Source organism: Heloderma suspectum, chromosome 1 (assembly GCF_057233095.1).
Source record: "Heloderma suspectum isolate Gila_16-S chromosome 1, 16-S_ref, whole genome shotgun sequence".
NCBI lineage: Eukaryota > Metazoa > Chordata > Lepidosauria > Squamata > Helodermatidae > Heloderma > Heloderma suspectum.
Genome location: NC_139458.1, coordinates 188,111,541 through 188,137,056, shown reverse-complemented (window position 1 = coordinate 188,137,056; position 25,516 = coordinate 188,111,541). Strand labels below are relative to the sequence as shown.

Sequence of the window (25,516 nt, the reverse complement as noted above, 5' to 3'; positions counted from 1 at the left end):
CATTTCAGTCACTCGGTGCGGGTAACAGTCTTCTTTGTGGGGGGGGGGGGGGAATTAATGCCTTAATCCAATAAACCCTGATCAGATTTGGGAACTCAGATATACTCAAAGCCTCTCCCACCTGCAAGCACTTCTCTCTTGAGGGCACCTAGCCATGCACATTCCTTTGTGCACACAACAGACTGGTGTCCTTTGTTGAAATAGGGACCTTGGTACACGTGGATATTAAGTGTGTATGCCACCGCTACTAACATAAATGTGCAGGAACTAAGAAAGAAAGAACAAATATTTCTAAGCAAAGTTTTTATTATCAAAAGTACATTTTGTACATAAGAGCTTTATAGATCACAGGGTCTATTTACAGTATTTATGAAGCTACTTAAGAGAATATATGAGCACTGCTACAGTACTCTGTTAGGTGTAAAGGAAGCCTCCACAAAATCTGAATGGCAAATAAGATGCTGAACCAGGGTTTTCCATGTATGACTGAGGAACATCTACAAAAGGCTGGAAAAGCAGGATATACATTGGATTTACATACTTGGTTCAACAGAGATTTAGATGCAAAGCAAAATAGCAAAGAATGGTTTTTCCCCTCAAATGTATCTTTTGAAAGTAACCCCACCCCTCACTCACCCTATCTGCTGGAGAAAAGACTGCCAACGGCCATTTGTGTTTCACAATATTACTTATGTTGAATTATGTACAATGTGCTGTGCTGAACACTAACAAGATGACGTTGCATGCAACAACAAAGCTGCATAAAAATATGCTAGCAAAAGATGCCTTTGGTTTGCAATAACTCAAGATTTAGGTATTCAATTCCCTGGTTATACAATGTTCAACGAAGAGTTTTGCATCATTCATGTAAACGTTACCGCACTTTTCTTTCCACTGCTTTAAGGCTTACAGCTCCTTATCCATGCGGCACAGCATTTTAATTTTAAGCAAATGCACAGTCAGCACCTTACTCAAAGTGAATTGCATGACTAATAACAACCGTCCCCACCTGTGATTGCGGTTTGAAGCATATGCCCCATGTTCTATTAACTATACTTTGAAACATTGTAAGTGTCCTATTGCTGGACTGGAATTTCCTTGATCCGTCTATATTGTAGCTGATGAACTTGAACTATCTATGGTCGAGCAGCAACACTGAACAAGGTCACATTTGTCACCACAACATGCTCCTGCATGTATGGTCCACATGCACTGATATGAGAGCAAGCCTCTGGCTTCTGCACGCCAGCACCACCCATCCTACATAAGCTGTGATACAAGGCTCACACAGGTACACGTGTCATATGATTCCACCACCTCGTTTTTGGGAGCAGATGGATTCCACGTGCAAGGCTACACATACTACAATCCATGTTAAACATCTGTTGTGCATGGAGTGAGTGAATGGACTTGCTCTTGCATAGACTCTGTTGCTTGGTCACTGTATGAATTAGCCTCCAAAACTTTGGACTGTACCCAAGTATCATCCTAGCACAACTGCTTCTGTCATCAGAACAGGAGGGGGGCAATTCCCCCTCCCTCCCTGTGTGCCCTCAAAATCTGTTCTGTTCTTTCAGAGCAGATTTTTGAGTGGTTTGGAGGACTGCCGGGGGGGGGGGGGGCAGAAATAGGAGAGGGAGAAAGTCCTATGCACTAGCAGACTTCCACCAGTGTGACACTGAATTTTATCTTGTGGGTACACTGTTTCTTTCATATATTCCATATTAAACCTACGGTGTGGCTTTAAGAACTTTAAGACAGTCTGATAACTTTTCAGAAGGCAAAACTGAACTAAATTTTATATTCAGCTGCTCTTTCCTTTTTCTTTTATTTACCATTCTAATCACTATGTAAGATGTATGAAAATCCATACATACTTTAAGATGGATAAAACAACTAAATGCTGTCTTGAACCTGAATGATAAACTGGATGTTATATTTGATTTAAGCTGGCTCAACTACTGCCACAATTCCCAGTTTAAGAAATGTCAACTTTTCTCACTGCTTCTTCTTTTCTTTTCTTTTTAAAAACTAGGTATCTAGAATTTAACTTGTTCTGCCACATTAGTTACAGAGCTACTACCACATAAAATGGACTTCAAGGATTTGCTTGGTTTGTTACTAAATCTGCTGCACATGGTATGTGCAGAAAGGTGAGCACCAGAAATCCCAAATGAAGTCTCTGTTCCCTTTTCCAAAAGAGGGCAAAACCACTGGACTGAAAGTAAACATTAAGAGCAGATATGATAGTATGATGGTGGCAGCAGCAGCAGCTCCAATCCAAAGACTCTTAACATATAGACACACTTAACCATGTCAGTTCTCCAAGTTGCACACACAGTCTCCATGCTAGCTGTCACCAGAAATGTGAGGCTCTGCCACGGAGAGATTCAGGACAGCCTTATGCTAAGTATCTCTTTCTGCAAATTACAGCCCTTGTGCAAACCTACTACCATCCAAATGTGCTGAACATGGCTGGCATAATGCATGCAACAACTAATAGCAAGACATTGAGCACTTCTACTTAATGGAATTACAAGCTCACATCCAGTCATATGGAACATCAGTCAAACGACACAATGGGGGTTTTGCTCCATTTTAAAAGAAGAACAGTAACAAATATTGAAACTTCCAATCAGATGGACAGTTAACCGTAACATTGATAGAGCTGATGATCGCAGAACAGTGCCAGAACTTCATTCTTGCATTTCAAGTTCTTGTTTCAGACTGTAAAAGTTTTTTTTTTAAAAAAAGGACAGGATTATTATTTATGAACTGAAACTAAGACCAGCAATAACCTAATGCAAGATTGATATAGATATCCCTAGCTCCATCCAGGATTGTCGTAAATACTCGTTCTTTTTCTGGCACAGGAGATTTTTATACTCTTTGCGCAAGCTGATGTACACAGTAAAATTTTCTAAGAAGTCTTCTTGCCTCAATCTCCTGATTGTTCCTGCCAGCCTACGTTTCTGGGCAGTGCACTGTTTATCAAACCAGCCTTGACTAGTTGCAGGCCTGGAAAAGGAGCTTTAGTAGTGACCACAAATGGTCTAAGTTCTTTCTGGTAATTCTTTCTAAGTTCTTTCTGGTAAGGGCTGGCAATTCTAGAAAGAGATTCAACTAGATTCTGGATGTTAGTGACAAAAGGGACAAGGAGACATCATTGCTCTATTGATAATCAAATTACTTCCTCACAGTGGCAAGCTCACTTTTCAGCCTTGTTTAGACAATCTTTTGCTGGGACCCCATCTGATCCCCTTCATGGCAGGGATTTTTTGTCTTTCTCTTCCTGCCCTGATTGGGAACCAGTAACCTGGGATGAAGTGCATGATTTGATTGCCTCCCTGCCTCCTAAAAAGGCTCCTGGAGAGGATATGCTTCCTGGTGAATTGTTTAGATCTAATTCTACTTGGTGGTGCCCAATTCTTGCTAAAATGTTTACTTATATAAACCAGCATGGAAAAATCCCCCAGGGCTGGGAAGTGAGCATTGTTGTTCCTATTCACAAGAGAGGCTCTAAAGCAGATCCAGATAATTTTTAGACCAATCAGTCTGCTTAATGTTGTTTCAAAATTATATACCAAATATATTTTACACAAATTAGAGTCATGGGCAGCTGAAAACTTGATCTTAGCTGAAAAACAGGCCGGGTTTGCAAAGGGGAAATCTACAACAGACCAGTGTTTTGTTCTCCGTCACCTAATACAGAAATATTCTCAGCAGGATAGAAAAGAGTTATTTGTTACTTTTGTGGAATTTAGTTCAGCCTTTGGCCTTGTAGATAGAGATCGTTTGTGGCAAAAGCTATCTGCCACAAACATTGATAGAAGGCTGTTTCTTTTAATCCAAATGCTTCACTCTGACACTACTCTTAGAGTTAGGCTGGGGGCGAATGGATTGTTATCAGAAAGCATCCCAACTGATAAAGGAGTGCGTCAGGGATGTTTATTGGCCCCTTTTCTTTTTAATTTTTATATTAATAGCATTGTACAAGAACTGAGTGATTTGGAATGCTTCCCAGCTTCTATTCAGCATGTTAAACTCTCAGTCCTCCTTTATGCGGATGATATCGCAATGATTTCCACTACATTAATTGGTATGCGAAGGCTCTTGAGAAAGTTGAGTACATTTTGCACAAGAGAGCATTTATCTATTAACTATGCTAAGACTAAAATTGTAGTATTTGGGAAGAAAAGGAAAACACATATGTGGAAGTTGGACAATGAATCCCTTGAACAAATGAACAACTTTAGATATTTGGGCCTTAATTTCAACGCCCGACTTTTGTGGAGACAACATCTAGATGTAATTAAACTGAAATCATCCCAGTCTACTCAATCTCTCCTTCAGTTCTCTCAATCACAAGGGGGAAGTTTGGTTGCCCCTGCAGCTGAGATATTTCAGAAGAAGATAGTTTCACAACTGACGTATGGGGCTGAGGTATGGGGATACACGAATGCCTCTATTTTTGAGGTGGTTCAGAACTCTTTTATGAGATCTCTCTTAACTGTCCCCCGGAGTACACCTGGGGCCCTTCTAAGGGCAGAAGTAGGATTGATTTCAGTTAAAACATCTATTTACGCTGCTCTTGCTTTGTATTGGCTCAAGGTGACCCATATGAGCGATTCCTGCCTTCCAAAAAAATGCTCTCAAGAGCAACTTCAGACCCCATCCCAAAAGTCTTGGGTAAACCCGACCAAACCTACGTTGCAAGCTTATGGAATTGATACCGAGTCCTTTCCTTCTTTCCCTTCTGATAAAGCAGAGGCTTAAAGAAAAAAATTATCTTTATTCTAAGTGGATGGATTTGGTTACAATCTCACAAATGCCTTACTCTTGCTGGTACCCATTATATAAGACGTCATTTGGTCTGGAGAGTTACTTTACAACTCTGACTGTGCCTCACTTACGGAAATCATTTACAGCATTGCGTCTACAATGCATGCCTTATTGAGGGAAGATTTGACAATACCCCAGTCCATCAGAGACTCTGTATCTGTGGGTCTGGGGAGGTTGAGGATGTCTCTCATTACTTACTAAGATGCCCTCTCTATGGCCATCCTAGGCATAAATTTCTTGCCAGTATTTCCCAGAGCCTCCTAAATAGAACACCTTTAGAACAGATATGTGTCCTTCTTTCTGGCACTGATGCTTTCACCACTGCCCAGGTAGCAAAATTTGCCTTGGCAGCAAGGAAAATACGTGCCAAAGCCCAAACAGCCTACTAGGGATGATTCTGTTGGATGTATGAATTTATGTATATACAAATATGTGAATGTACTGTTTTTTTTCTTTCTCTCTCTCTTTTTAATGTACATTGTGATAGCCTATGGCTTTAAGCAATAAAGTATCGTATCGTGTCGATATAGACATGGAAAACCTATCCTTCTAGCTCCTGCTTCCATGGCTCCTTTATCTGGAGATGTCTGGGCAGAACCTTGCAAATCAAGCACTCTAGCCAATAATCTATATACCCCCTCCCTACAGATTCAGTTATTTGTTTCAAGGAAGCACAGGACAACAGAGTAAAGTTTGCAGCCAGCAGATCATGTATTCACTTTACAATTCTTACAGGACAAGGAAAGAGGGGAGGACCGGAGGAGAGAGAAACACAGAAGGTACCTTTTCAAGTAAGCATGGACGTTGTCATATCCATGGTACTTGGCCAAGTAAACCAGGACACCTGTAGCACACCGTCCTTCTCTCTGCCTGCAGAAGCTACAGTTGCAGATCCCACGGCATGGTGGGCAGTGCCAGTTCTGAGGAAATATACAGACAGATAGATTAGTGGATCCGAAGTAATTCTGCAATGACTCACTTTCTTGTTGCTACTAGGCTCTGCCTGGATTAGAAGTTTCTAATTAAATCTAAAATGAGAACATGAAGGAATATGTGCATTTTTGTCTTAGAAACCTTAACATGCAGTCAAATGAGCATCACAGTGAAATTATCTTACCGGATCCAACAAAGCAGCCCTAACTTCTTCTCCATAGCGATTGCGAAGGCAAGGCCCACAGAACTGACCGCGCACTCCAAAACATTCTGGGTTACGACAGTTTGTCTTGGTGTCTATGGTTTTCTGGCGGCACTGATGACAGGTGGAACCCTACCAAAAACAAACAGTAAAGGAAAAGAAAATCAGGCTTATGGTTCTTTTTGAAAGACAATGCGCATCAAGCGGGTTGACATGCTGCTTTTGCTATGCAGACTCATTGAACTATATAAGAACGAAGCATTCTGGGAAAGAAACAGGTCTTGTACATTTACAGCTTATCTGAGGGCAGGGGTGCTTCAGCATCTTGACTTCAAAACGGATGCACTGGCCCACAGGCACACGAGGATAAAGCGACTGCAAGACACTTTGGTTCAGCTACGACAACAAGCCCTGCGCTTGTACCCTCCCTTTCTCTACTCATATGTTCAGTTCCACCCCTCACTTCTGATTCAGCAGCGAACCAGAGGTTGTCACTATATTTGAACTGAGCAAACGAACAGCAATCTATGATATTGCCACTAAACCGCAAATTAAGTAGCGAATCAGAGCCTGCAAGCACAGGGATCATTCATATATTTTCAAACCATGATTTCACATAGTGTCTGAACTGTCACTTTTTCTCTTCATTACGAGCGGGGAGACACCTGTGGCTCTCTAGATCTTTTGGTCTACAACTTCCACCAGCCCTAGCAGAGCCAATGGTCAGGGATGACGGGAATTGTAGGCCCACCCCTGCAATAAGAGGAAGCATATTGCTTACATCATATCCATTCATACATCCTACAAGTGCCCAGACACTTTGCGGTTAAAAGGAGAAGATGGAAGGAATAAGGCCCAAACAAGCTATCATCTAACTGGCTGTTGTGAGACAATCAAAGAGTACAGCGACATCTACTTAAAGTGAGAAAAGCAGAGGAAGAGAGCTGTTGCTCCACTTACTACAGCTCTTGGCTGCATACTGGTACTAAAAGCTCAGGCCTGCCACTGTTGCCCCTTCCTCCCCGACAAGAGCTTCCCAATTTTGGAATAGGGGGTGGGACAGCTTCTAACAGTAGATCAAAGGGAGTCAAGGATTAGCCACAGCACTAGAAATACTGAAAGAAGTCCTCTGGAGCATGAACATGCACAGCAGACTTTAGCATCAGGCTCCTAGTTAGTAGTGGATAATCAAAGCAAAGAGCAAAACTCTTGAATCTCCAATTCCAGATACTATCACACACTCAAAAGCATTACGCACAATTATTTGGGCAAAGCAAATGGATATGCTAGTGCAGAGTGGCCAAATGACATGAATATTCTTACCATCACACGGTTATATACTTTATCTCTCGCAGTCTCACAGATGTTGTTCAACTCTTCCTTAGATATTTCTTCTACTGGACGGATAATATGGGGAAAAGTCATAGTACTAGAGCGTTTTCTTCTGGGAGTGTCCATTTCATCCTAAAGTCGTACGAAAACCAAAATGCATCTAGTACTTTTGAAGCCAAGCCATTAAAAAAACACACAGTGGCCCTGTTCAGACATAATGCTACGCCATGATGGTTAAGCATTTTGAGCAAAGTATGATGGCTTAGCATGTTATCTCTGGGCTGTTTTTTCTAACCACGGCAGCTACATAACCACAGTGTAGCCACATTCACTGACCATGCACTGCAGTAAGGTTAGTGGCCCCTACCGTGGCTTAGCGTATTGTCTGTCAGGCCCCCGTGGTTAACCAAACACTACCACGGAGTTCCATGGCAAAAGCAGCCAAAACAGCCCTACCAGTGCACAAGACCTCCATGGCTGAAATCTGCCTAGCAACACATGATGCAGCAGCAGAGAACAGCCTCCTCGCTCTCTGTCCCCACCCGCAAGCTGGAGAAGCAGGTAGGGAACAAAGATGTTTTCAAGCCCACGCCACTGTTATCAGCAGAGCAACCTTGAGTGCTCTGCAATCCTAGGCATAAACACCTGTGGCTACTGCAAAAAGCAAAGACACCCCTGCCCACCCAGCAGCCAAGCAGCAGCATCCCTGCCACAAACAGCACGCCCCCGCAAAGCTGCAGACCTCCCAGGCCCCACTGCCGGTAAGGCTACGCCAGCCCCAAAATGGCCACTTGCTCTGCCGGGGCTGCTGGAATGCATGGCAGCCTGGCTGGAGGATTGCAGGGTGCTGTGGGACAGGGGGGTGGCTAGGCTAACCATGCTGCAGGCTGTGGGTCTGTGCACATTGGCAGGAGCACGTGGCATTGTGAGTGGTAATCACCGTGCACCGTGATTAGCCTAACCACCTTTCCCCAGGTTATGTCTGAATAGGGCCACAGACAACAACTACAAAGGGCTGGGCCACATATGTAGTGATACCACTGCGTTTCCTAAACAAGCCATCACCAAGCTTGCATTTGCCTTTGTTCGCATGGAGAAGCAACAGGTGAACTGGATATACGTGCACTCTCCATCATGTGTAACTGCTACAATCCCCACGTTACTGGCGACAGACTGTCACAATGGTGGAAGCTGCAGGTGACCACCTACATTTTCTGGTCACACACTATTTCTTTCACATTATCCACGGGCAAACCCAAGGACATGTGTGTGTAGGAAATGTTGTCCCCACCACTGCATATAAGAACTGTCCCTACCATCCCTGGCTCTGGGGGTGCCTCTCTCTCAAATACAATTTGGTGGCTTCTGTTCCAACAGACGAAAAAAAGCCTATTGTCTTATTTGTTAGGTTAATTATGGTCTGCGGTGCTAATTAACTACATACGTTGCTATTTTTGTGAGTTTTTCTTTAACCCGTATTTTAAACCACCCAAGCTAAGTTTATATTTTAGATGTTTCCACCAATTAGAACACTTAATTAGAATAGAATCACCAACACAAACCTCAGAGAATTCATCAGACGTTTTCCTTCTCACTAAGATGTAAGGATCATCCTCCTCCTTCTCTGGTACAGGACTTGGGGGGCCTTCGATCAGGGACCTGGATCTTGTGTGAGGCCTAGAACTTCTTTCTGGATTCCTCCTTAAAGCACTCCTGGGAAATGATTTTCTTGGGGACCGCTGTGGTTTCTGAGGTGAGGACAAAGATACAGCACACAGAATTACAATTCAAGCCATCTATTAGCTACAGTCCTCTGTACATTAACAGTTCACTCCTATGCAAGTTTACTTAAAAGTAAGTCCCACTATGTCTAATGAGGCTTACTCCTAGTTAAGTGTGCCTAGGAGTGCAGCCCAAGGCTCAACTAAGACATCATGTCAAACTATGGCTAGAACTCAAACCATGGCCTGGCCTTCCCAATGTGTAGGGAAAACAAGGCTTGGAGCAATTTGCCTTGCTTTCATTTTCCATCTACTCAGTCCTCCCTTTTCTATGATGAAGCTGCCTCTGGAACAGGGAAATTGCTGTATCCGTGGTTTATCAGTTTAGACACCACACTAAACCATAGTTAGGCTTCTTTTGCCATGATTTGGCACAGTGTTCAAGTTGAGCTTCATTCATTATACGCAAAGACCCATATAGTTTTCAGTAAGATGGCAACATTCTATGGAAACCCCATTTTCAGTAGGTTGATCAACATAAATTATTATGATGGACTAAGATTTTATGCTAACAACAACAGTGATAGTGGTGCCTGTCATAACTGGGCAGCCAGAAGGGCCTCTGGCTGCCATTGGCTGAGCTTCTCGGATCTTACAGAAGACTAGGCAGGCAGAAGGGCCTAGGCTAGTTAGGAAGCCATGCTGGTCATTCCACGACCAACAAAATGTCACCATAAAATATCTCAAAGGTGGGCCTTCTCGGTGGCAGCCCCGCCCTGCCCCTGTACGGTTTGGGAGACAGAAAATGTGGTGTTTTAAATGCCTCCTGAAAACACACGTGTTCACCCAGGCTCTCTTTGGCTTGTAATTAATTGCTCATAAGCTGCTCCATCGTATTGGAATGTCTGTATTATTATTCTAGTTGTAATGAATAAATACGACATTAAAAGCCATTTCATTTCTAATCCACCCAATAACTAATGTTACCTGGGTGAATTACAAACAGTTAAAAAACTAAAATGCCACAGAACAGTTAAAAATATAAAATGCAATGAAAATATTTAAAATAATAAAATAAAATGTAATTCAAAACAATAAACAGCGCAGGAATCGATAAAACAGCCATAACAATCTAGAACTAGGTCTCTAAAATGCCTGGGACCAAAGGAAGGACTTTGCCTGGCAGAGAAAAGGTAACAATGTAGGTGCCAGGCAAGCCTCTTTGGGGAGAGCATTCCATAAGTCGGCTGCCACAACTGAGAAGGCCCTCTCTCTTGTAGCCATCCACGTAGCTTCCTTTGGTGGCAGCACTTGGAAGACCTCCAAAGATGACCAAGGGTCCAAGCAGGTACATATGAGACAAGATGTTCCTTTAGATACTTTGGTCTCAAGCTGTTTTAGGGCTTTAAAGGTCAACACTAACACTTTGACTTTGGCTCAGAAACAGACTGGGAGCCACGGCAGCTAAGTATTAGCATCACAAGATCACATCAGCCAGTCCCAGTTAGTAACCTAGCAGCTCCGTTTTTAACTAACTGAAGTTTCTCAATCGTTTTCACAGGTAGCTCCACATAAAACACATTGCAGTAATCCAGCCAGGAGGTTACCAGAGCATGGACAGCAACCCCCTTGAGGACAAGTTAATCAGCCAGGACAACTAGACTGGTGGGGATGAGGGAGAGGGTCTTTTCTGTGGTGGCCCCCACTCTGTGGAACTCCCTCCCTAGGGAACTCCGCCATGCCCCCTCTTTAATGAGCTTCTGCCGTGCATTAAAAACGTGGTTGTTCAGGCAGGCATTTGGGGTGGGTTAGGGTATTTTAGAAAATGTTTTTATTGTAGAATTTTATTGTTTTAAACTGTTTTATTATATGCTGTACATCGCCCAGAGTGGCTGGGTGACCAGCCAGATGGGCGATTAATAAATTTAAGAATAAAATACAAATAAAAACACCACTCAACTGGGCAGACAAACTACCTGGTAATAGTACCTCTGCCTTGTCTAGATTGAGCATCAGTTTGCTGGCCGACATCAAGGCAAGTTTTTTTTTTTAATCTTTGTAAACCGCTCAGGGAAGCGGTTATGGGGCAGTACAGAAATGTAAATAACAACAACAAATGTCCATTACCCTGCTCAGGCATCAATTCAAAACATCCACAGAAATGTGATTTTTACTATTTGCAAACAGCTTGAGAGATATTATGTTAAGCAGTACATAATTATAAAAATACATTAATTAAATAATTAAGCAATCTCCCCTACCTAAATTAGGTTGCTAAAAAAGAAAGGTGCAGGGATTGAGAGAGACTGGGAGCGGATTTTTGTGTGAAAGTACTTATGAGCATGCTTCTGGTACTGATCAGACCTCTGGGGGCTGAACAAATGCTCAGAAGCACCTTGTTCTGCAATTCTTAGCATATGTCCACCAGCCTGAGCCACCATTTTGCATCAGATTCTGATTGGTGGATCTCAGGGCTCTAGTAAACACGAGGTAGATCCCACAAGCCTGAAGTCTTCCCACCCCTGGGTTAGAAAAAGGAATCTTGAGAGAGAAGGAAGAAACAATGGCACAAGAAACAGCCGTACTGCAAGGTGAGGAAATAAACTGAAAAGATGAGGCTGGTTGTGTCGATGCTGAAACCGAATTGAAACAGGAAGTGTAGTATTTTCAGTTTACACACTTCCCACAGCCACACAAAAGGAAAGGATGTTTCACCACTACAAGTATCAGGATGATGAGAGCTTGCAATGAAATCAAGACCTACAAGTTCTCACTCACAAATAGTGACTCTTCATTTCTAGCTTAAAATAAAGGTCCAAATAATTTTTGCATTCAAAAGTTAAAAGATCCAGATTTGAAGTTTGACACTTAGGCTCATTTTTGCTGTGTGAGTGAGTGAGTGCGTGTAAAATATGCAGCAGAACAGGACTTTGCTTTATTTGTCTTAGATATGAAGGCTTCCAGGTGCTTTTAACTGAAGTTTTAGAGAGTGACAAGTCAAAAGGTAATCACAGCAGGTGGCAACGGTTTTATAATGTTGTAAACTTTAATTTATTTGGCCTGTCAAGTTCATCTGTAACAAGGCTTAAAAAATCCCAACAACTGAATTGTACTAAGTAAATAATTGTGCCTCACCAGAGTAGGAGTTGCCAGTGGACCTTTCCTAGCAAAAATTCCAGGAACATTTTTTAATTCTGCCATTAGTTTTGCAAGCTGTAAAACAAAAACAGAAAACAAGTAGCAGAATCCCAGGATGATTGTGCTATTGCAGAATTTTGATGAGACACTCATTCAGAAATATATTAATTCCCAAATACAACACAAACACAACAAAGTCTCTTTACGAAAGGAATACACAACAGTTCAAAGTACTAAAAGGACCACAATAATCATCACCGAGTATAGCGACAAAGTGCAAGTGTGGCCCAGGACCATTTTTGTTGAAGTCTTAACCTTCTTGAACTGGTTCCTAATTAAGGCCAGCCTGAGACTAATTATTCAGGAAGTGTACAAGACCTTGCTGTTTAAGAGGCCCTTTAAACTGGGAAGATGGGTAATGCTAAAGTATCTGATCAAAAACATATGGCTATTAGATTGTAATTCTAAAACTTTAGTAATCTGCCTTAGGGCTGGGGCATGCTGGGAGTTGTGGGCCTTTTCTCTGTCTAAACATGCATAGGATTGCACCCTTATACTTGTTAACACTTCTGGAACAATTCAGCCTGAGGGCCAAATTCCATTTCAGAAAAGCTCTCAGGGTGGCAAATAAAGCAGGGTTAAAGTATTTTGAATGAAGCTGAATGGAATGTAGAACGCCATATGTAAATGTGGCATTAGGAAGTAGCACATGTTTTAATTAATGTAATGGAACTCAAGCTTAAACAAGTTTTACTTCAAAATTTGGTCTAGAAAAAACACTTCAACATGCTTTGAGAACATTCCTTCACACTCACCATGGCCTTGTTCTCCTTTATATTTAAAGCTCTTTTCTCTAAGAATTTGGGCCCTCTTTCTTCATCAGAGTCTGAATCCAATTCCAGTTCACAGGAAGATTTGGGGGCTGAAATTATTTCACTCTTTCCCCTCTGAGACCTTCGAAGTGGGAACTTCATAGCAACTTTAAGAGGAACAGAGGATTTCTGTGGCCTCTTACGCAAAAAATTATCTTCATCATTGCTCGTATCATTTTCTTCAGAGTCCGTCTCCAGTTTCTATTCAAAATTTTAAAAATGGAACTATGAAAATCACAGTAAGTCAGTGCTGCAATAGGATCCAGATCCCAATCTTTCTGGACTCTTCCAGATCAGGTGGATTTAGAGCCATAAAATTTCCAGTGCACTCCCAAGCATGTTTAAAAAGAAGAAAATCCTCCCACTCCCAGCACTCCCCAGAATATTGGGAGTTGTAGGACTTCTTTCTGTCTAAATATGCACAGGATTGCAACCTCAATTAATGTTTATGTTTCAAGTCAGTATCCTTCTTGCCTCTTCAGTTACTTAGCTTTGCCCTTCTTCAGGTTCAAAGCCAAGAGTATTTATTTGAAGACCCAAAAGGAAGCTGCCCTGAAACATACAACTGGATCCCAGCAACCAAAACATATGCTGCTCACTCACAGGCCCCACTGGAGCCGTTACCACAGGGGGATTGAACCTCTTTCAGCCTGAAGGCGTAATTTAGAGAAAAGCTCTTGGGGGTCTCAGTCCAGTGATGGGTAGGGCTGAAGGCAAAAGGAGTGGGGCGAAATGCAAAAAATACTGCATATTTTACCTTAAAGCTCTCACTGCCAGTAACTAAGCTTCAGGAGAAACATTTCAACCTTTTAGAATGGGTAAAAACATGCAAAAGCTGGGAAACCATGAAATGATCAGTGCTCAGGGAAAAGGGGTGTGGCATCTGGGGAACCCAAGAAAGCAAGATTGAGGAAACACCTGGGGAGGAAATTTAATATGCCCAGTGTCAGTTAGGGTTACTTGAAGAAAAAAGAAGAGGGAGGGAAAACCTAGAGGTGGTGCAAAATAAATCCCAAAGCCACAATTCAGGGGAAAGAAGGCAACCTGGTTTCCTTGTGATGTTTTGGACAACAACTTCCAGCATTCCTGACCATTGGCCATGCTGGCGAGGGCTGATGGGAGTTGATGTCCAACTAATATCTGGAAGGCACCAGGTTGGGGAAGGCTGTCTTATGTTTTTAAAGGGCAGGAACAGCCTCTGGAATTGGTAAATACTAGGGCTGTTCTATGGATACCAAGTAAACTGAAGACCCAACTATAGCAATTGCTCACAACTAGCCCTAGTCATTGAGGCACCAGCAACACTTAAATACATGGCTTTGGATTTTCAAGCTTTTTCAATCAGAGGTTGTCGTCTCAGTTTCAAATGTCAGGGTAAATGGCACAGAAGGGATGTTGCCTTGTGGTATTCAATGGCTACCGACATGACCTTGTTCCAAATTTTTATTCAGGTCTTTTTCCACACTATTTTTATTCAGGTTCTCCCTTATGCAATCTTAAAACCGCTCTAGTAACCTGTTTGCATGACACACAGCACCGCTGGCCAGGATCCAGAGGACCATCCTACTAGTTTTATATGCTCACGGACCAGCTATGCCACAAGCCAAACCACTTTCAGTATAATTCCTCCCCTCCCCACAAGCTGCAATTAGCTCTGCAGGAATTGGGGGGAAGAGGAAAACAGGTACCGCATCTAGTTTTAAATAGGAGGAAAGGAACAAATACCTCACCCAGAGCACCTCTTCCCAGATATTTAAAGCAGTGCTTGGAGGCTAGTAAGTAGTCAAGAACCAGAGATGGAACAACCGATTGGTTCAAAATTGGGAAAGGAGTACGACAAGGCTGCATATTGTCACCCTGCTTATTTAACTTATATGCAGAGTACATCATGAGAAATGCCGGGTTGGATGAATCAGAGATCGGAATTAAGATTGCCGGGAGAATTATCAACAACCTCCGATATGCAGACGATACCACCCTAATGGCAGAAAGCGAAGAGGATCTCAAGAGCCTCTTGTTGAGGGTGAAAGAGGAGAGTGCAAAAGCTGGTTTGAAACTCAACATTAAAAAAACGAGGATCATGGCATCTGGCCCTATCACTTCCTGGCATATAGAAGGGGAAGAAATGGAAGCAGTGACAGATTTTACTTTCTTGGGCTCCAAGATCACCGCAGACGGTGACTGTATCCATGAAATTAAAAGACGCTTGCTCCTTGGGAGGAAAGCTATGGCCAACCTAGACAGCATAGTAAGAAGCAGAGACATCACCTTGCCGACAAAGGTACGTCTAATCAAAGCTATGGTTTTCCCAGTAGTAATGTATGGCTGTGAGAGCTGGACTATAAGGAAGGCTGAGCGCCGAAGAATTGATGCTTTCGAACTGTGGTGCTGGAGAAGACTCTTACGAGTCCCCTGGACTGCAAGGAGGTCAAATCAGTCCATCCTAAAGGAAATCAACCCTGAGTGCTCATTGGAAGGACAGATAATGAAGCTGAAGCTCAAATATTTTGGCCACCTAATGCGAAGAGAAAACTCCCTGGAAAAGACCCTGATGCCGGGAAAGACTGAAGGCAAAAGGAGAAGGGGACGGCAGAGGATGAGATGGCTAGATAGCATCACCGATGCAATGAATATGAACTTGAGCACGCTCCGGGAGAGAGCGCAGGACAGGAAGGCCTGGCGTGCTATGGTCCATGGGGTCACGAAGAGTCGGACACGACTGAACGACTGAACAACAAAGTAGTCAAGCAACACCCATAGGTGGCCCTGATCACGGATCTCCCATGTCGTGTCTATTTTGCCTGTTAATTTGGGAGGGTAGTTTAAGTTTGTGTATGATACAGAGAGAACGTGTTTCTAACAACATGTTGCATTTCAGGATGCTGCTATTATATACTTTCAGGTTTTGTGATATTGTATGTTTTTTATTAGGGAGCACATTCTCCCATATACGCTCCCCCATCAAGTTTTAAGATAATCACAGACGGCCTCACTGAAGGTACCTTGTCCACAGGGTCTGTTCAGCAAGCATTTGAAACTCGGCTTTCTCAGTCATTTCCTCAAGGAATGGAACTCTCTTCCTCAGCAAGCCCAACAGGGTGCCCTCGTGGGCCATGTTTAGGCAGCTTAAGATATTGCTTTTCCAAGGCCTATGGTGGTTAGTTTAGCTAACAATGTATTCTGGCTGTGATTAGGGATGGCGGAGAATTTCTCCCCGAAACTTCGGGGGGCCGAGCACCAACGTGTTCGGCCCCCCGAACAAGTTTCGTGGAAAAATCCTCCGCCCCCCGGGACGGGACTTACCTTCGCCGAATGTCCCTCCCGGCGGCGGGTCTGGCCAGCGGTTCGGCGGGTGTTCGAGTGGGGCGGGAGCGGCAGCCAGTCTTTCGACTGGCTGCCGCCGCCGCCATTCCAAGAAAAGAAAAGAAAAAAAAAACACCCCCGTGATAGGCTACGTGACGATTAACGTAGCCTATCACGGCTAGATTTGCAAAGTCAGCCGTGATAGGCTACGTCAATCGTCACGTAGCCTATCACGGGTGACTTTAAAAAAAAAGAAAGCGCGTATGGATAATGGCGGCCCCCATAGGGAGCCGCCATTCCCGTCCCTTATTTGGTCGCTGTAGTCTACGTAAACATTTACGTAGACTACAGCGACCAAATAAGGAACGCGAATGGCGGCTCCCTATGGGGGCCGCCGTTAGCATATGCGCTTTTTTTTTTTTTTTTTTAAGTCACCCGTGATAGGCTACGTGACGATTAACGTAGCCTATCACGGCTGACTTTGCAGATCTAGCCGTGATAGGCTGCGTTAATCGTCAAGTAGCCTATCACAGGGGCGTGGTTTTTTTTGTTTTTTTTTTAAACAATGGAGTTCGCGGCCGGGCAAGGCGGGAAGCCTCCTCCCCGGCCTGAATTTCGGCCGGGCGAGGCAGGAAGCCTCCCCCCCGGCCTGAATTTCGGCCGGGGCGAGGCGGGAAGCCTCCCCCCCAGCTTGAACTTCACGGGGGGAGCCGCGAAGCGCCTCCCCACCGCGAACAAGCTTCGACGAAAGTTAAGTGCCTTTCGTCCACCCCTAGCTGTGATGCTGCTGTTCAACATGATTTTATGTTTTTTTTAATGACTGCTGTTTTGTGGTTTTATTCTCTTGTATACCGCTAGGGCATTCTTTTAAATAAATCTTTGCATTATTTCAGTTTTGACTCTAGTAAGTAATCATCCACCAGCTCACTTGTACAAAATGTTGCTTGTGCAAGAGGTCTAAGCATGAATAAGCAACACTGATGCCATGAGATCACGGTTCCTGTTCTAACATGCGATTTGTCCATTTGTGGCAGAAAAGCCATGCTCTCACACAAAAGTAGCAACACTTAATCTCTGCATGAGAGTAGACTGCTTCTATGAGCTATTTTTGCCAGCTCTTGATCAAGGGAACCAACTCCAAGATTGTGCACGCTAAAGTATCATGACAGAGGGGCCATGGCTCAGTGGTAGACCACCTGCTTTGCATGCAGAAGGTCCCAGGTTCGATCCCTGGCATCTCCAGGTAGGACTGGAAAAACACCTGCCTGAAACCCTGGAGAGCCGTTGCCAGTCAGCATTGATAGTAGTGGGCTAGACAGACCCATTGTCTCACTCAGTATAAGGCAGCTTCCTAGGTTCTATGGCTATTACAGTATCAACATGCACGTGCAGTGTGACAGTAATTAGCAAGTTAAACTGTACAACTCACCAGTACATCCTGAATCTCACTTCCTGAAAAACCACAGAATGATTCATCATCCGAATCTTCATTAAAGATTTTAGCCATTTTTTCTGCAACTTCTGGCCTGAAGCTCGGTTTCTTAAAAGGAACAAGTACACTAGGTGTTTCTCTTTCTCTCTCTCTCTCTCTTTTTCTTAAAGAGAGAACCTATTTTCCATAAACTGCTCAGAGAGCAAATCACATTTTACAAGTGCACTACAAGAGAATAGCTTTTGTAACAAAGAAAAATGGTTCAGGGGGTTTACAAATGGTTTCAGAGCTGTTATGGCAAATCATCAGGCATGTTAGGTTAGCGACATTTCAAAAGGATAGAATAAGTGGCTAATCTACCTCCAACAATTACTACCTAGAAGCACAAGGGAAAAAGTGAAATGAAATTACAGTACATTCCGTATATTCATAACTGCTGTATAGAAATGTAAGCAAAGCATTTTAATCACATATGGGGTATTTTTCAGCATCACACATTCAATTCTGTTTATTCTCACACTTTCTACTTACCGTGTTGGCAAAATTATCAGAGCCAAAACTGTCACAGCTGTCATCAGAGGATGAAGAGGTTTCCATAGGAATGAGTTTTGTATTGCGGAATGCTGTGGACTTCTTTCCCGAAAGGTCACCCTGCAAAATAGATGATGGCAGTTCAATTAGCTACTATAATAAGGTAGGTTGTCTAAAGTGGCCTCATGAAGCTCAGATATCAAGAGTTGTTACGTAGTCATTTGGTATGGATGTTATTAAAAAGATGACACTTTCACCCTATTCATACGACGCTGACACCCGCAAGCAAAACAGTTAAGCAGTATTTGTTAGGCAGAGGGACTTTTCACCATACATATTTACACAACAATATCAGTCTTAAGAGCTATGCATTTAAACTTTATTGGAGTTCAATAATCCACAGTATAGATTTTAATACAAAGATTTGTTAACATTTACATTTCTGAAACTAAAATATATCAATCAGTTTAGAATCAAAGCAATGGCATGGCAAAAAATGTAAAAGCACATATTTTCTAACATAATTCTAAGTACTGCTTTTCCTGTTACGTTTGCCAACCGGCAAACCTGTTTCAGCCAATGGCAGCCATGCTTTTTCAGCCAACCTATGCTTACCGCCAACCACCTTAGCCCATGCTCAGCCATTCAAGTGACTACATTGCCACAAGATTAAATTAACTCAAGAGTTGATAGAGACATGCCAAAACCCAGATTCAGCCCAAGATTACACAATCACTTTGGCACAGGCGGAACACAAGTTGTGTAAACTGGATCTCATTGCAGGTATTTTATGGCAAAACGTCTTATCTGTGGGCCAGAGGCAAAACAGCCATTAGGCTGGCCAATGATCTACCAAGAAGATAGATGCATTGCAGTTATGAAGCCTGGTATACAGACTTTGAGAGAGTCTAATTATCTCTACAGGAAACACATACAAATCTGCCGTCTCATAATACCCTTCCATCCGTATCAATCCCGCTTCATGATTACTTTACTGCTCTATCCAGCAATACATATTTCCCCCCTCTTAACTGTAGATAAGATCTGGATTGCAATCCTGTACTCAAGGCCTCAGGAACTTGTGGTTTTCTAGATGTTGTTGAACTCCAATTCCCATCACTCCCAGCAGGCCTGGCCAGTGGTGAGGGATGATGAGTTCATAAACATCTGGAGGGGCACAGGCTCCCCCTGCCTGTATGCACTTACCTGGCAGTAAATCCCAATGAATTCAGTGGGTCTTACTTCAGAGTAAATCCACATAGGTTCAGGCTGTTACTTTAAAAAAAATTAAAACACAACCACATAAAGCCAAAGCATTTTCAAAGCCCTGCAAATGATCCAAAGTGTTAAACCCAAATAACGACTAAAAAATGATCAATCCCTGCAAACCGGCACAAAAATCAAGGTGAGTGGGGTGTCATAGGTGAAGCCACAATCCTATCCACTCAGAAAAAAGTCCAATTGAACACTGTGGCACTCACTTTTGAGTAAACATGCATAAAGTTGCACTGTAGATGTAGTCTTTTAAAAGTCTGAAAATAAAATGAATTCTAAACCTGGAGAACAAAATCCTCGAGTCCGCCTACAGTGCAATCCTATAAATGTCTAGAACGGAAACAAAGCCAGAAAAATGTTAAATATTATTTAACACTATATTTAAAATAATGTTAAATTGTCAGTGTACTATTACTTGCTTTAGTAGCGGACAAAAGGAATGTCCACAACACCCCTGTTTGTCAATGTAAGAATTCAAAAAAGTGAGTACAACTGATCTAAAATATATGGTAGGGGCAGGGAATCTGGTTCCCTCCAGATGTTTTCAATTACAACCCCCATAAGCCCCAGCCAGCACAGTCCAAAATATCTAGACAGCACCAAGTTGCCTAACCCTGGGTTACTGTCTAACTAACTCCATCATCCTAAACACTCTTCTGTACTGAATGTGTGCCCCATTCAATTTATCAGGGCTTAATTGTAAGGAGGTAATGTTTAAAATTAGGATGCAGGTTAAAAAGGCAAAAAAGAGACAGCCAATGTGGTGTCGCTGTTACGATAGCGGTGCGAGATCAGGGTGATCCAGGTTCATATCCTCACTCAGTCATGATACTTAACTAGGTGACCTTGAGCCAGTCATTGACCCAGTTCGCATGATCATGGTGGGGGAAATAACCCACGGTGGCTTATTTCCCCTGTCACATTTCCCCTGCCACGTGTGCTGAAGGGACTTGCATAATTACCCTCACCAGCACAGCTTTTTGTGCTATGTGAACTTGGCAAGGGTGGTTTGCATCCATGGTTAACAAGCCGCCCCAGAATCCTGGAGCAGTCGATAGGTTCTGGGCGGCTTGTTAACCACAGCAAGAAGCCACCCTCACTGGGTTTGCAGAACGCCCTGACACACGGTGGGGGAAATAAGCCATGGTTGTTTGGGGGTATAAACCTACTAAAAAGGCTTTATGTGAATGGCTGGGAGAGCCGCATACACAAACCTGAGATCCCTGGAGGAAAGGTGGGATAAACATGTAATTTTTAAAAGAAGCCTAGAAGCAAACCAATTCTGGCATCTGTAATGTATCTAAGCTGTATGAAGCACGAAAACAATGCACTCAGGCCTTGGAGGAATTCCACATTAGACATAAGTGGTGGAAGATGTCAAGTCAGGTTTGATCTGAGCCAGGACTCAACCTAGCTTTGCCCTGAAATCTGTCTTCAATTCCAGGGCTCTATCCTGGAGCATAAAGTAGCAATAAAGAAGCCAGTGCCTGCCTGTGAGGACAAGCACCTTTCCTCTCCACTGCATAACTCCCACCATAATTACTTCCCCCACATACAAGACATCAACCTGGGATTACGGAATTTAGGGGAAAGGGTTTTCAGGTGCGAAAACAAGCCTCCCAGACAGGCTAGAGCCTGTTCAGCACTTAAAATGCTGGAAGGACTAACAAATGAGCAAGGTGGGGTTCTTGGCTTGTATCCATTGTTCATCCTACCTAAGTAGACCCACAGAAATGAATACGGCTTAAGCTAGACTAACATTGGATACAACCCCTCACCTCTGCATATATATAAAAAATTGCAAACCATCCCGCAATAGTCCATTTGCTCCAAGAGTACCGAAGGGCAAACACAGGGCAGCCACAATTTGCCAAACGGCTGGCCAACCATTTGCACGGCGGGTCCTTCCTCCATGCAACGATTTAGGCGCCCCGACCCTTTTTTCGGGAAGCTCAGCTACACTCCCGCTCACGTTCACTGGCTGGCTCTCGAGCAGCCTCACCCACGTGGGGTCTAAGGGGCCCAGCGCCCCCAGAAAGGCTAAAAGACGCCGCACCAGGGATGGAAGCCGGGGGCGGGCCGCAAAGGCCAGGCGTGGGCCCGGGGAAGAGGCGTGCGGGGCTAGGCAAGAGCAAGCCTAAGAGGGACGCGCCCCGAAGAGCGGGAAAAGCGCGGGCTCGCCCTCGTCTCTTTCCCCCCACCCCGGGAAGAAAGAGAGTCTCCTCCTCCATCTTCTGTGCCCCTCTTGAGAAGAGCGTGGAGAATGCACCCGAGGAGGAGGCTTCGTGCAGTTCATCTCCTCAAGGCCTTTCTTCTGCCCCGACTTTTTCGAGCGGCGGGAAAGCAAACTTAGTCGCTCTTAGGTGGGGACACAGCAGAGATGGGGAACAAGTTTTACTGCGAGGAATTATTCTGTGTGGTCAGGCTGACGGAAACACCAATTAAATCCAGAGATTTAAGGGCTTCATGATCATCGCCACCACTATCGTTTTTCATGAAATCCTCAGAAATCTTTCTGAGTATTTACTTCTCTCAGTACTAAGTAGTGACTGCCTCCCAAGTTAAGATGTGTTAAGAATTGAAATTTTAACTCCGGGGATAAATTGGCGCCTGTTCGGGCTTAAAAATGAAGCACTGTTAAAAGACGCGCTTCATAATACCCTCCTACATCATCTTCGGCGGCAGATCCAAAAATCGAAAATACACCTAATTGGCGGTTGCTAAAAGTACAAAAGGCGACAACTCACTCCCCCTAACAACCTATTTCTAACTCTTACTTTTCAACGCTACTTAGCTCGAATAAGTTTTTGCAAGATTGCAGTCTTAAGGCTGCAATCCTATGCAGCAGGAGTGAGACCAACTGAACACAATGGAACTTGCTTCTGAGTAAATACACATGGGAGTGGGGCTGCACGTCTGCGATCCTAAACACACTTTCAAGGCAGAAGGGCTTTTCCCCCCCTCCGAGTAAACGTGCTTAGGATTGCTGGGCATGTTAAGTGGAGGGCAAAAATCACATCATTCTGGGTTTGCGTTCTAATTCCGCCCCGGCCCCCCTCCTTCCTAATTCATCTCCGCTCCAGAGGCAGAGCTTCGTTGGGATTTTTTCCCCAACTGAGTAATCAGTTCTGAAGCGATTCAAAAATATGCTTTTGTTTTAAGAGCCGCTGCGGTTGTTCTCCTTCCCTGTTCTCCTCCCCTGCATATTTCCTTGAAAGTAACTTGCACCGATTCAAATGCAACTTACTCCGAGGCAAGTAGGGCTGCAAATTTAATTCCCAGCGACTTGCTTACCTGCAGACGGAAGGGATCCATGCTGATGATTGACGTGCCACTCGCAGGACGCAGCAGCCTCTTTCAACTGGATGGGGAAGGAAGGAAGGAAGGAGACAACACGCCGCAGGCTCGCGCCAAAGCAGCTCAGAACTCGCCGGGGGCGGGGATTGGGACAGTTTACCCGCGAAGGTGCGGGAGCCCTGGAAGGGTCAGAAAGAACTCCTTCCGGACACTGCTTTTGGCTGTCCCATTTGGTTGTGAATAAAATATTCCCCATGTGAAGATACAGCCACGATGCAGATAAAGATGGCTGTGGACACTGGACATTTTTTCGGGTTAAATTCTGTAATAGCGTTTGTGGTGCTGCAAGGACCTAAGTCAGTGGCGCGAAATAGTAACGAAGTATTTGCATAGGAGGAGAGGGCGGGTGCGCCGGGGGAGGCCAGGCCTGGGACGGAAGCTGTATTTACAAGATTAGCACAGGTTATACTAGAAGAAACCGAAATTAGAACGTGCGGTGTTGCTTAGCTTTCGTGAATCTGTTCATGCAGACCAGAGAAGGATCACACAACTCTTCTAGCAAAACACATTCATACACTGTTTGCATAATCACAAGGAATGGAAGCAATTCTTAGACGATTGGGATCGCTAACTGCTTCCAGGAGAAGTTAATTACATTTTGACTAAGTTGATTTAGGTAGTTTCGCTATGAAAAGGTCTAGCAACGGCGAGGCACTCCTTATTTATTTAAACCGAAAACTTACTTAAACCGCTACAGTGGAGTATCGTAGGCAGACAGTCTGAACTCTCTGAAACCAACAGCCTTTTACATGTGCTGTAACTTTATGCAAAAATATGATTAGAACCCAGTTAAAACAAGGGGGCGGGAGTCTTCCGACTTGCTCTAAATTGGTGCATTTAGAAAATCAGGCATACACTTGTAATGCTTTCAGAGTTGGTATATCCTATAGCAAAATGTGATGCTTTCCATTTGCAATGAGAAAAATATAAGATCGAGACTAGACGCTTTGAACGTAGTTGTTCTTCAGTATACTGTTTTCAGGAATTACTATCACGATGCAAATACTGTTATAGGTACAATGCTATTTTATTGTGTCATTCTTGCTTTCTATAACACTTACTAGCACTGATTTGGAGCTGAGCAAAGCCAGGCCTGGGCTGCACGTGTGTGGCACACGCATAAACCACATAAGCTGTAACACGAACCAAAAATTATCTAAAAAGTAGAAATCTCACAGACAAAATCACAATAGAATACAGGGCGTTATGTAAACTGTGGGTTATTATTCCGTGTGAGCGTGCTGCAGGCTGACATGTAAAAGAATCTCCATTTTAAATCCTTTAATTACATACTCACCTGCACCAGTGGCTTCTCAGAGTGCACGCAAAAGCAAATGAACTAAAAACAGTTCTCTAGAGACTAGACCCACACTTCATTCTCCTAAATCCGCTTTAGCTCAGGAATGCTTTTCAACTAGCAGAGAAAGGGATTTCCCCACCCTCCTTGCCCACCCTTGGAGTTTAAGATGACTGAGCTTCTGGGGGAAAAAAACTATCAAAAATGTTTGCAGAAGGGGAGAGGGGAATGTAAGAGTTAAAATGTTTCAACCAACCACAGATAGTTATTGGAGCTGCCAACAAACGCTGCTATTAGAAATATTGTGGGAATGATGCAGCCCCCAAAGCAGTAATACTTTGTTCCACTCAATTCAATTGGAGAGTTAAGTAAGGTTGTGTCCATTGTTAGCCCTACTTAGAGTAGACCCATTGAAATGAATGGGGCTTAAGTTAGTTATTTCCATGGGTCTGCTCTAAGTAGGGCTAACATTGGATGCAGCCCTAAACTGCATCCAGTGTTAAGCCCTACTTAGAGCAGAACTGTGGACTGTGCCCTTTATGTTTATGCCTGTTAATACCATCAATGCCTGTTAATACTGTCAGCACAGCCTCTGCTCCAAGTACCATCTTTATTTGAGAAGAATATATCAACTACATTAGGAGAAGGGCCTTTACAGCCGTTTTCTTGAGGGAGTCCAGACCACTTCCCTCCTGGTTGCTAGGAAAAGCTGAAAAATGCATCTATACAATATGTGCATGTATGGTAGCATTCTGTTTCTCATACCAAGGAACATTTTGTAAAGAGCACCCTCTCCGTTATTACACATGATTGAAGGCTCTACTACATGCTGAATTCTGAATATATTTACCCGGAAAAGTCTATTCAGTACTGATTTAAAAGCCAAGAAGATGTTATTTAGGTCAAAAATACCCAGCCTGGTGCACTCCAGATGGTGCCCAGCATTCCTGACCATTGGCCAGTTGGCTAGCGAAGACAGGAGTTGAAGTCCAAAACATCTGGAGGACACCAGGTTGGAGGAGGCTGCACTAGAAAAACAATTGTTCTACAGTGTACTATCAACACTTCAAAATATACTTCAGCAGCAGTGCATGAAGTGGTGGCAGGCTGTGCTCTGCATGGTGTCTCAGGCTGCAATCCTCTACCTACTTATGTAGGGTAAACCCCGTTGATCTCAATGTGGGACTGCCTTTGAAGACAGGTCAGAAGCTGCAGCTTGTGCCAAATGTGATGGCCAGATTGATGACAGGGACAAGAAAGTCCAAACATATAATACTGATT

General features: G+C 43.6%; 1 protein-coding gene across 7 annotated transcripts; it reads right to left on the bottom strand.

Annotated features, from left to right (window-relative positions):
- Positions 1-291: 291 nt before the first annotated feature.
- Positions 292-24,410, bottom strand: CDCA7 (cell division cycle associated 7). 7 transcript variants are annotated; one of them, XM_084813026.1, is made up of 10 exons: positions 24,236-24,364; positions 18,307-18,426; positions 17,773-17,883; positions 12,984-13,241; positions 12,166-12,243; positions 8,872-9,057; positions 7,301-7,441; positions 5,960-6,109; positions 5,626-5,762; positions 292-2,727 (listed from the first exon to the last, which is right to left on the bottom strand). In XM_084813026.1, exons 2-10 carry the CDS (start codon positions 18,370-18,372, stop codon positions 2,697-2,699), a joined length of 1,158 nt encoding a protein of 385 aa, XP_084669152.1. In that variant the 5' UTR covers positions 18,373-18,426; positions 24,236-24,364; the 3' UTR covers positions 292-2,696. The 7 variants fall into 7 exon arrangements, with proteins under 7 accessions (XP_084669152.1, XP_084669126.1, XP_084669144.1 ...); XM_084813000.1 differs by lacking the exon at positions 24,236-24,364 and adding an exon at positions 22,876-23,237; XM_084813018.1 differs by lacking the exon at positions 24,236-24,364 and adding an exon at positions 22,242-22,261.
- Between the last annotated feature and the right edge of the window lie 1,106 nt (positions 24,411-25,516).

What these genes read in the sequence shown, in the direction of transcription:
- CDCA7 (XM_084812990.1), bottom strand. Translation starts at nt 21,495, where the DNA reads ATGGAGGAAGGACCCGCCGTGCAAATGGTTGGCCAGCCGTTTGGCAAA. An exon ending in GTGAGATTCAGGATGTACTG is followed by an intron (nt 13,242 to 17,772) that starts GTGAGTTGTACA and finishes AATTTTGAATAG; the next exon opens with AAACTGGAGACGGACTCTGA. An exon ending in GTCCATGCTTACTTGAAAAG is followed by an intron (nt 2,728 to 5,625) that starts GTACCTTCTGTG and finishes AAACTTTTACAG; the next exon opens with TCTGAAACAAGAACTTGAAA.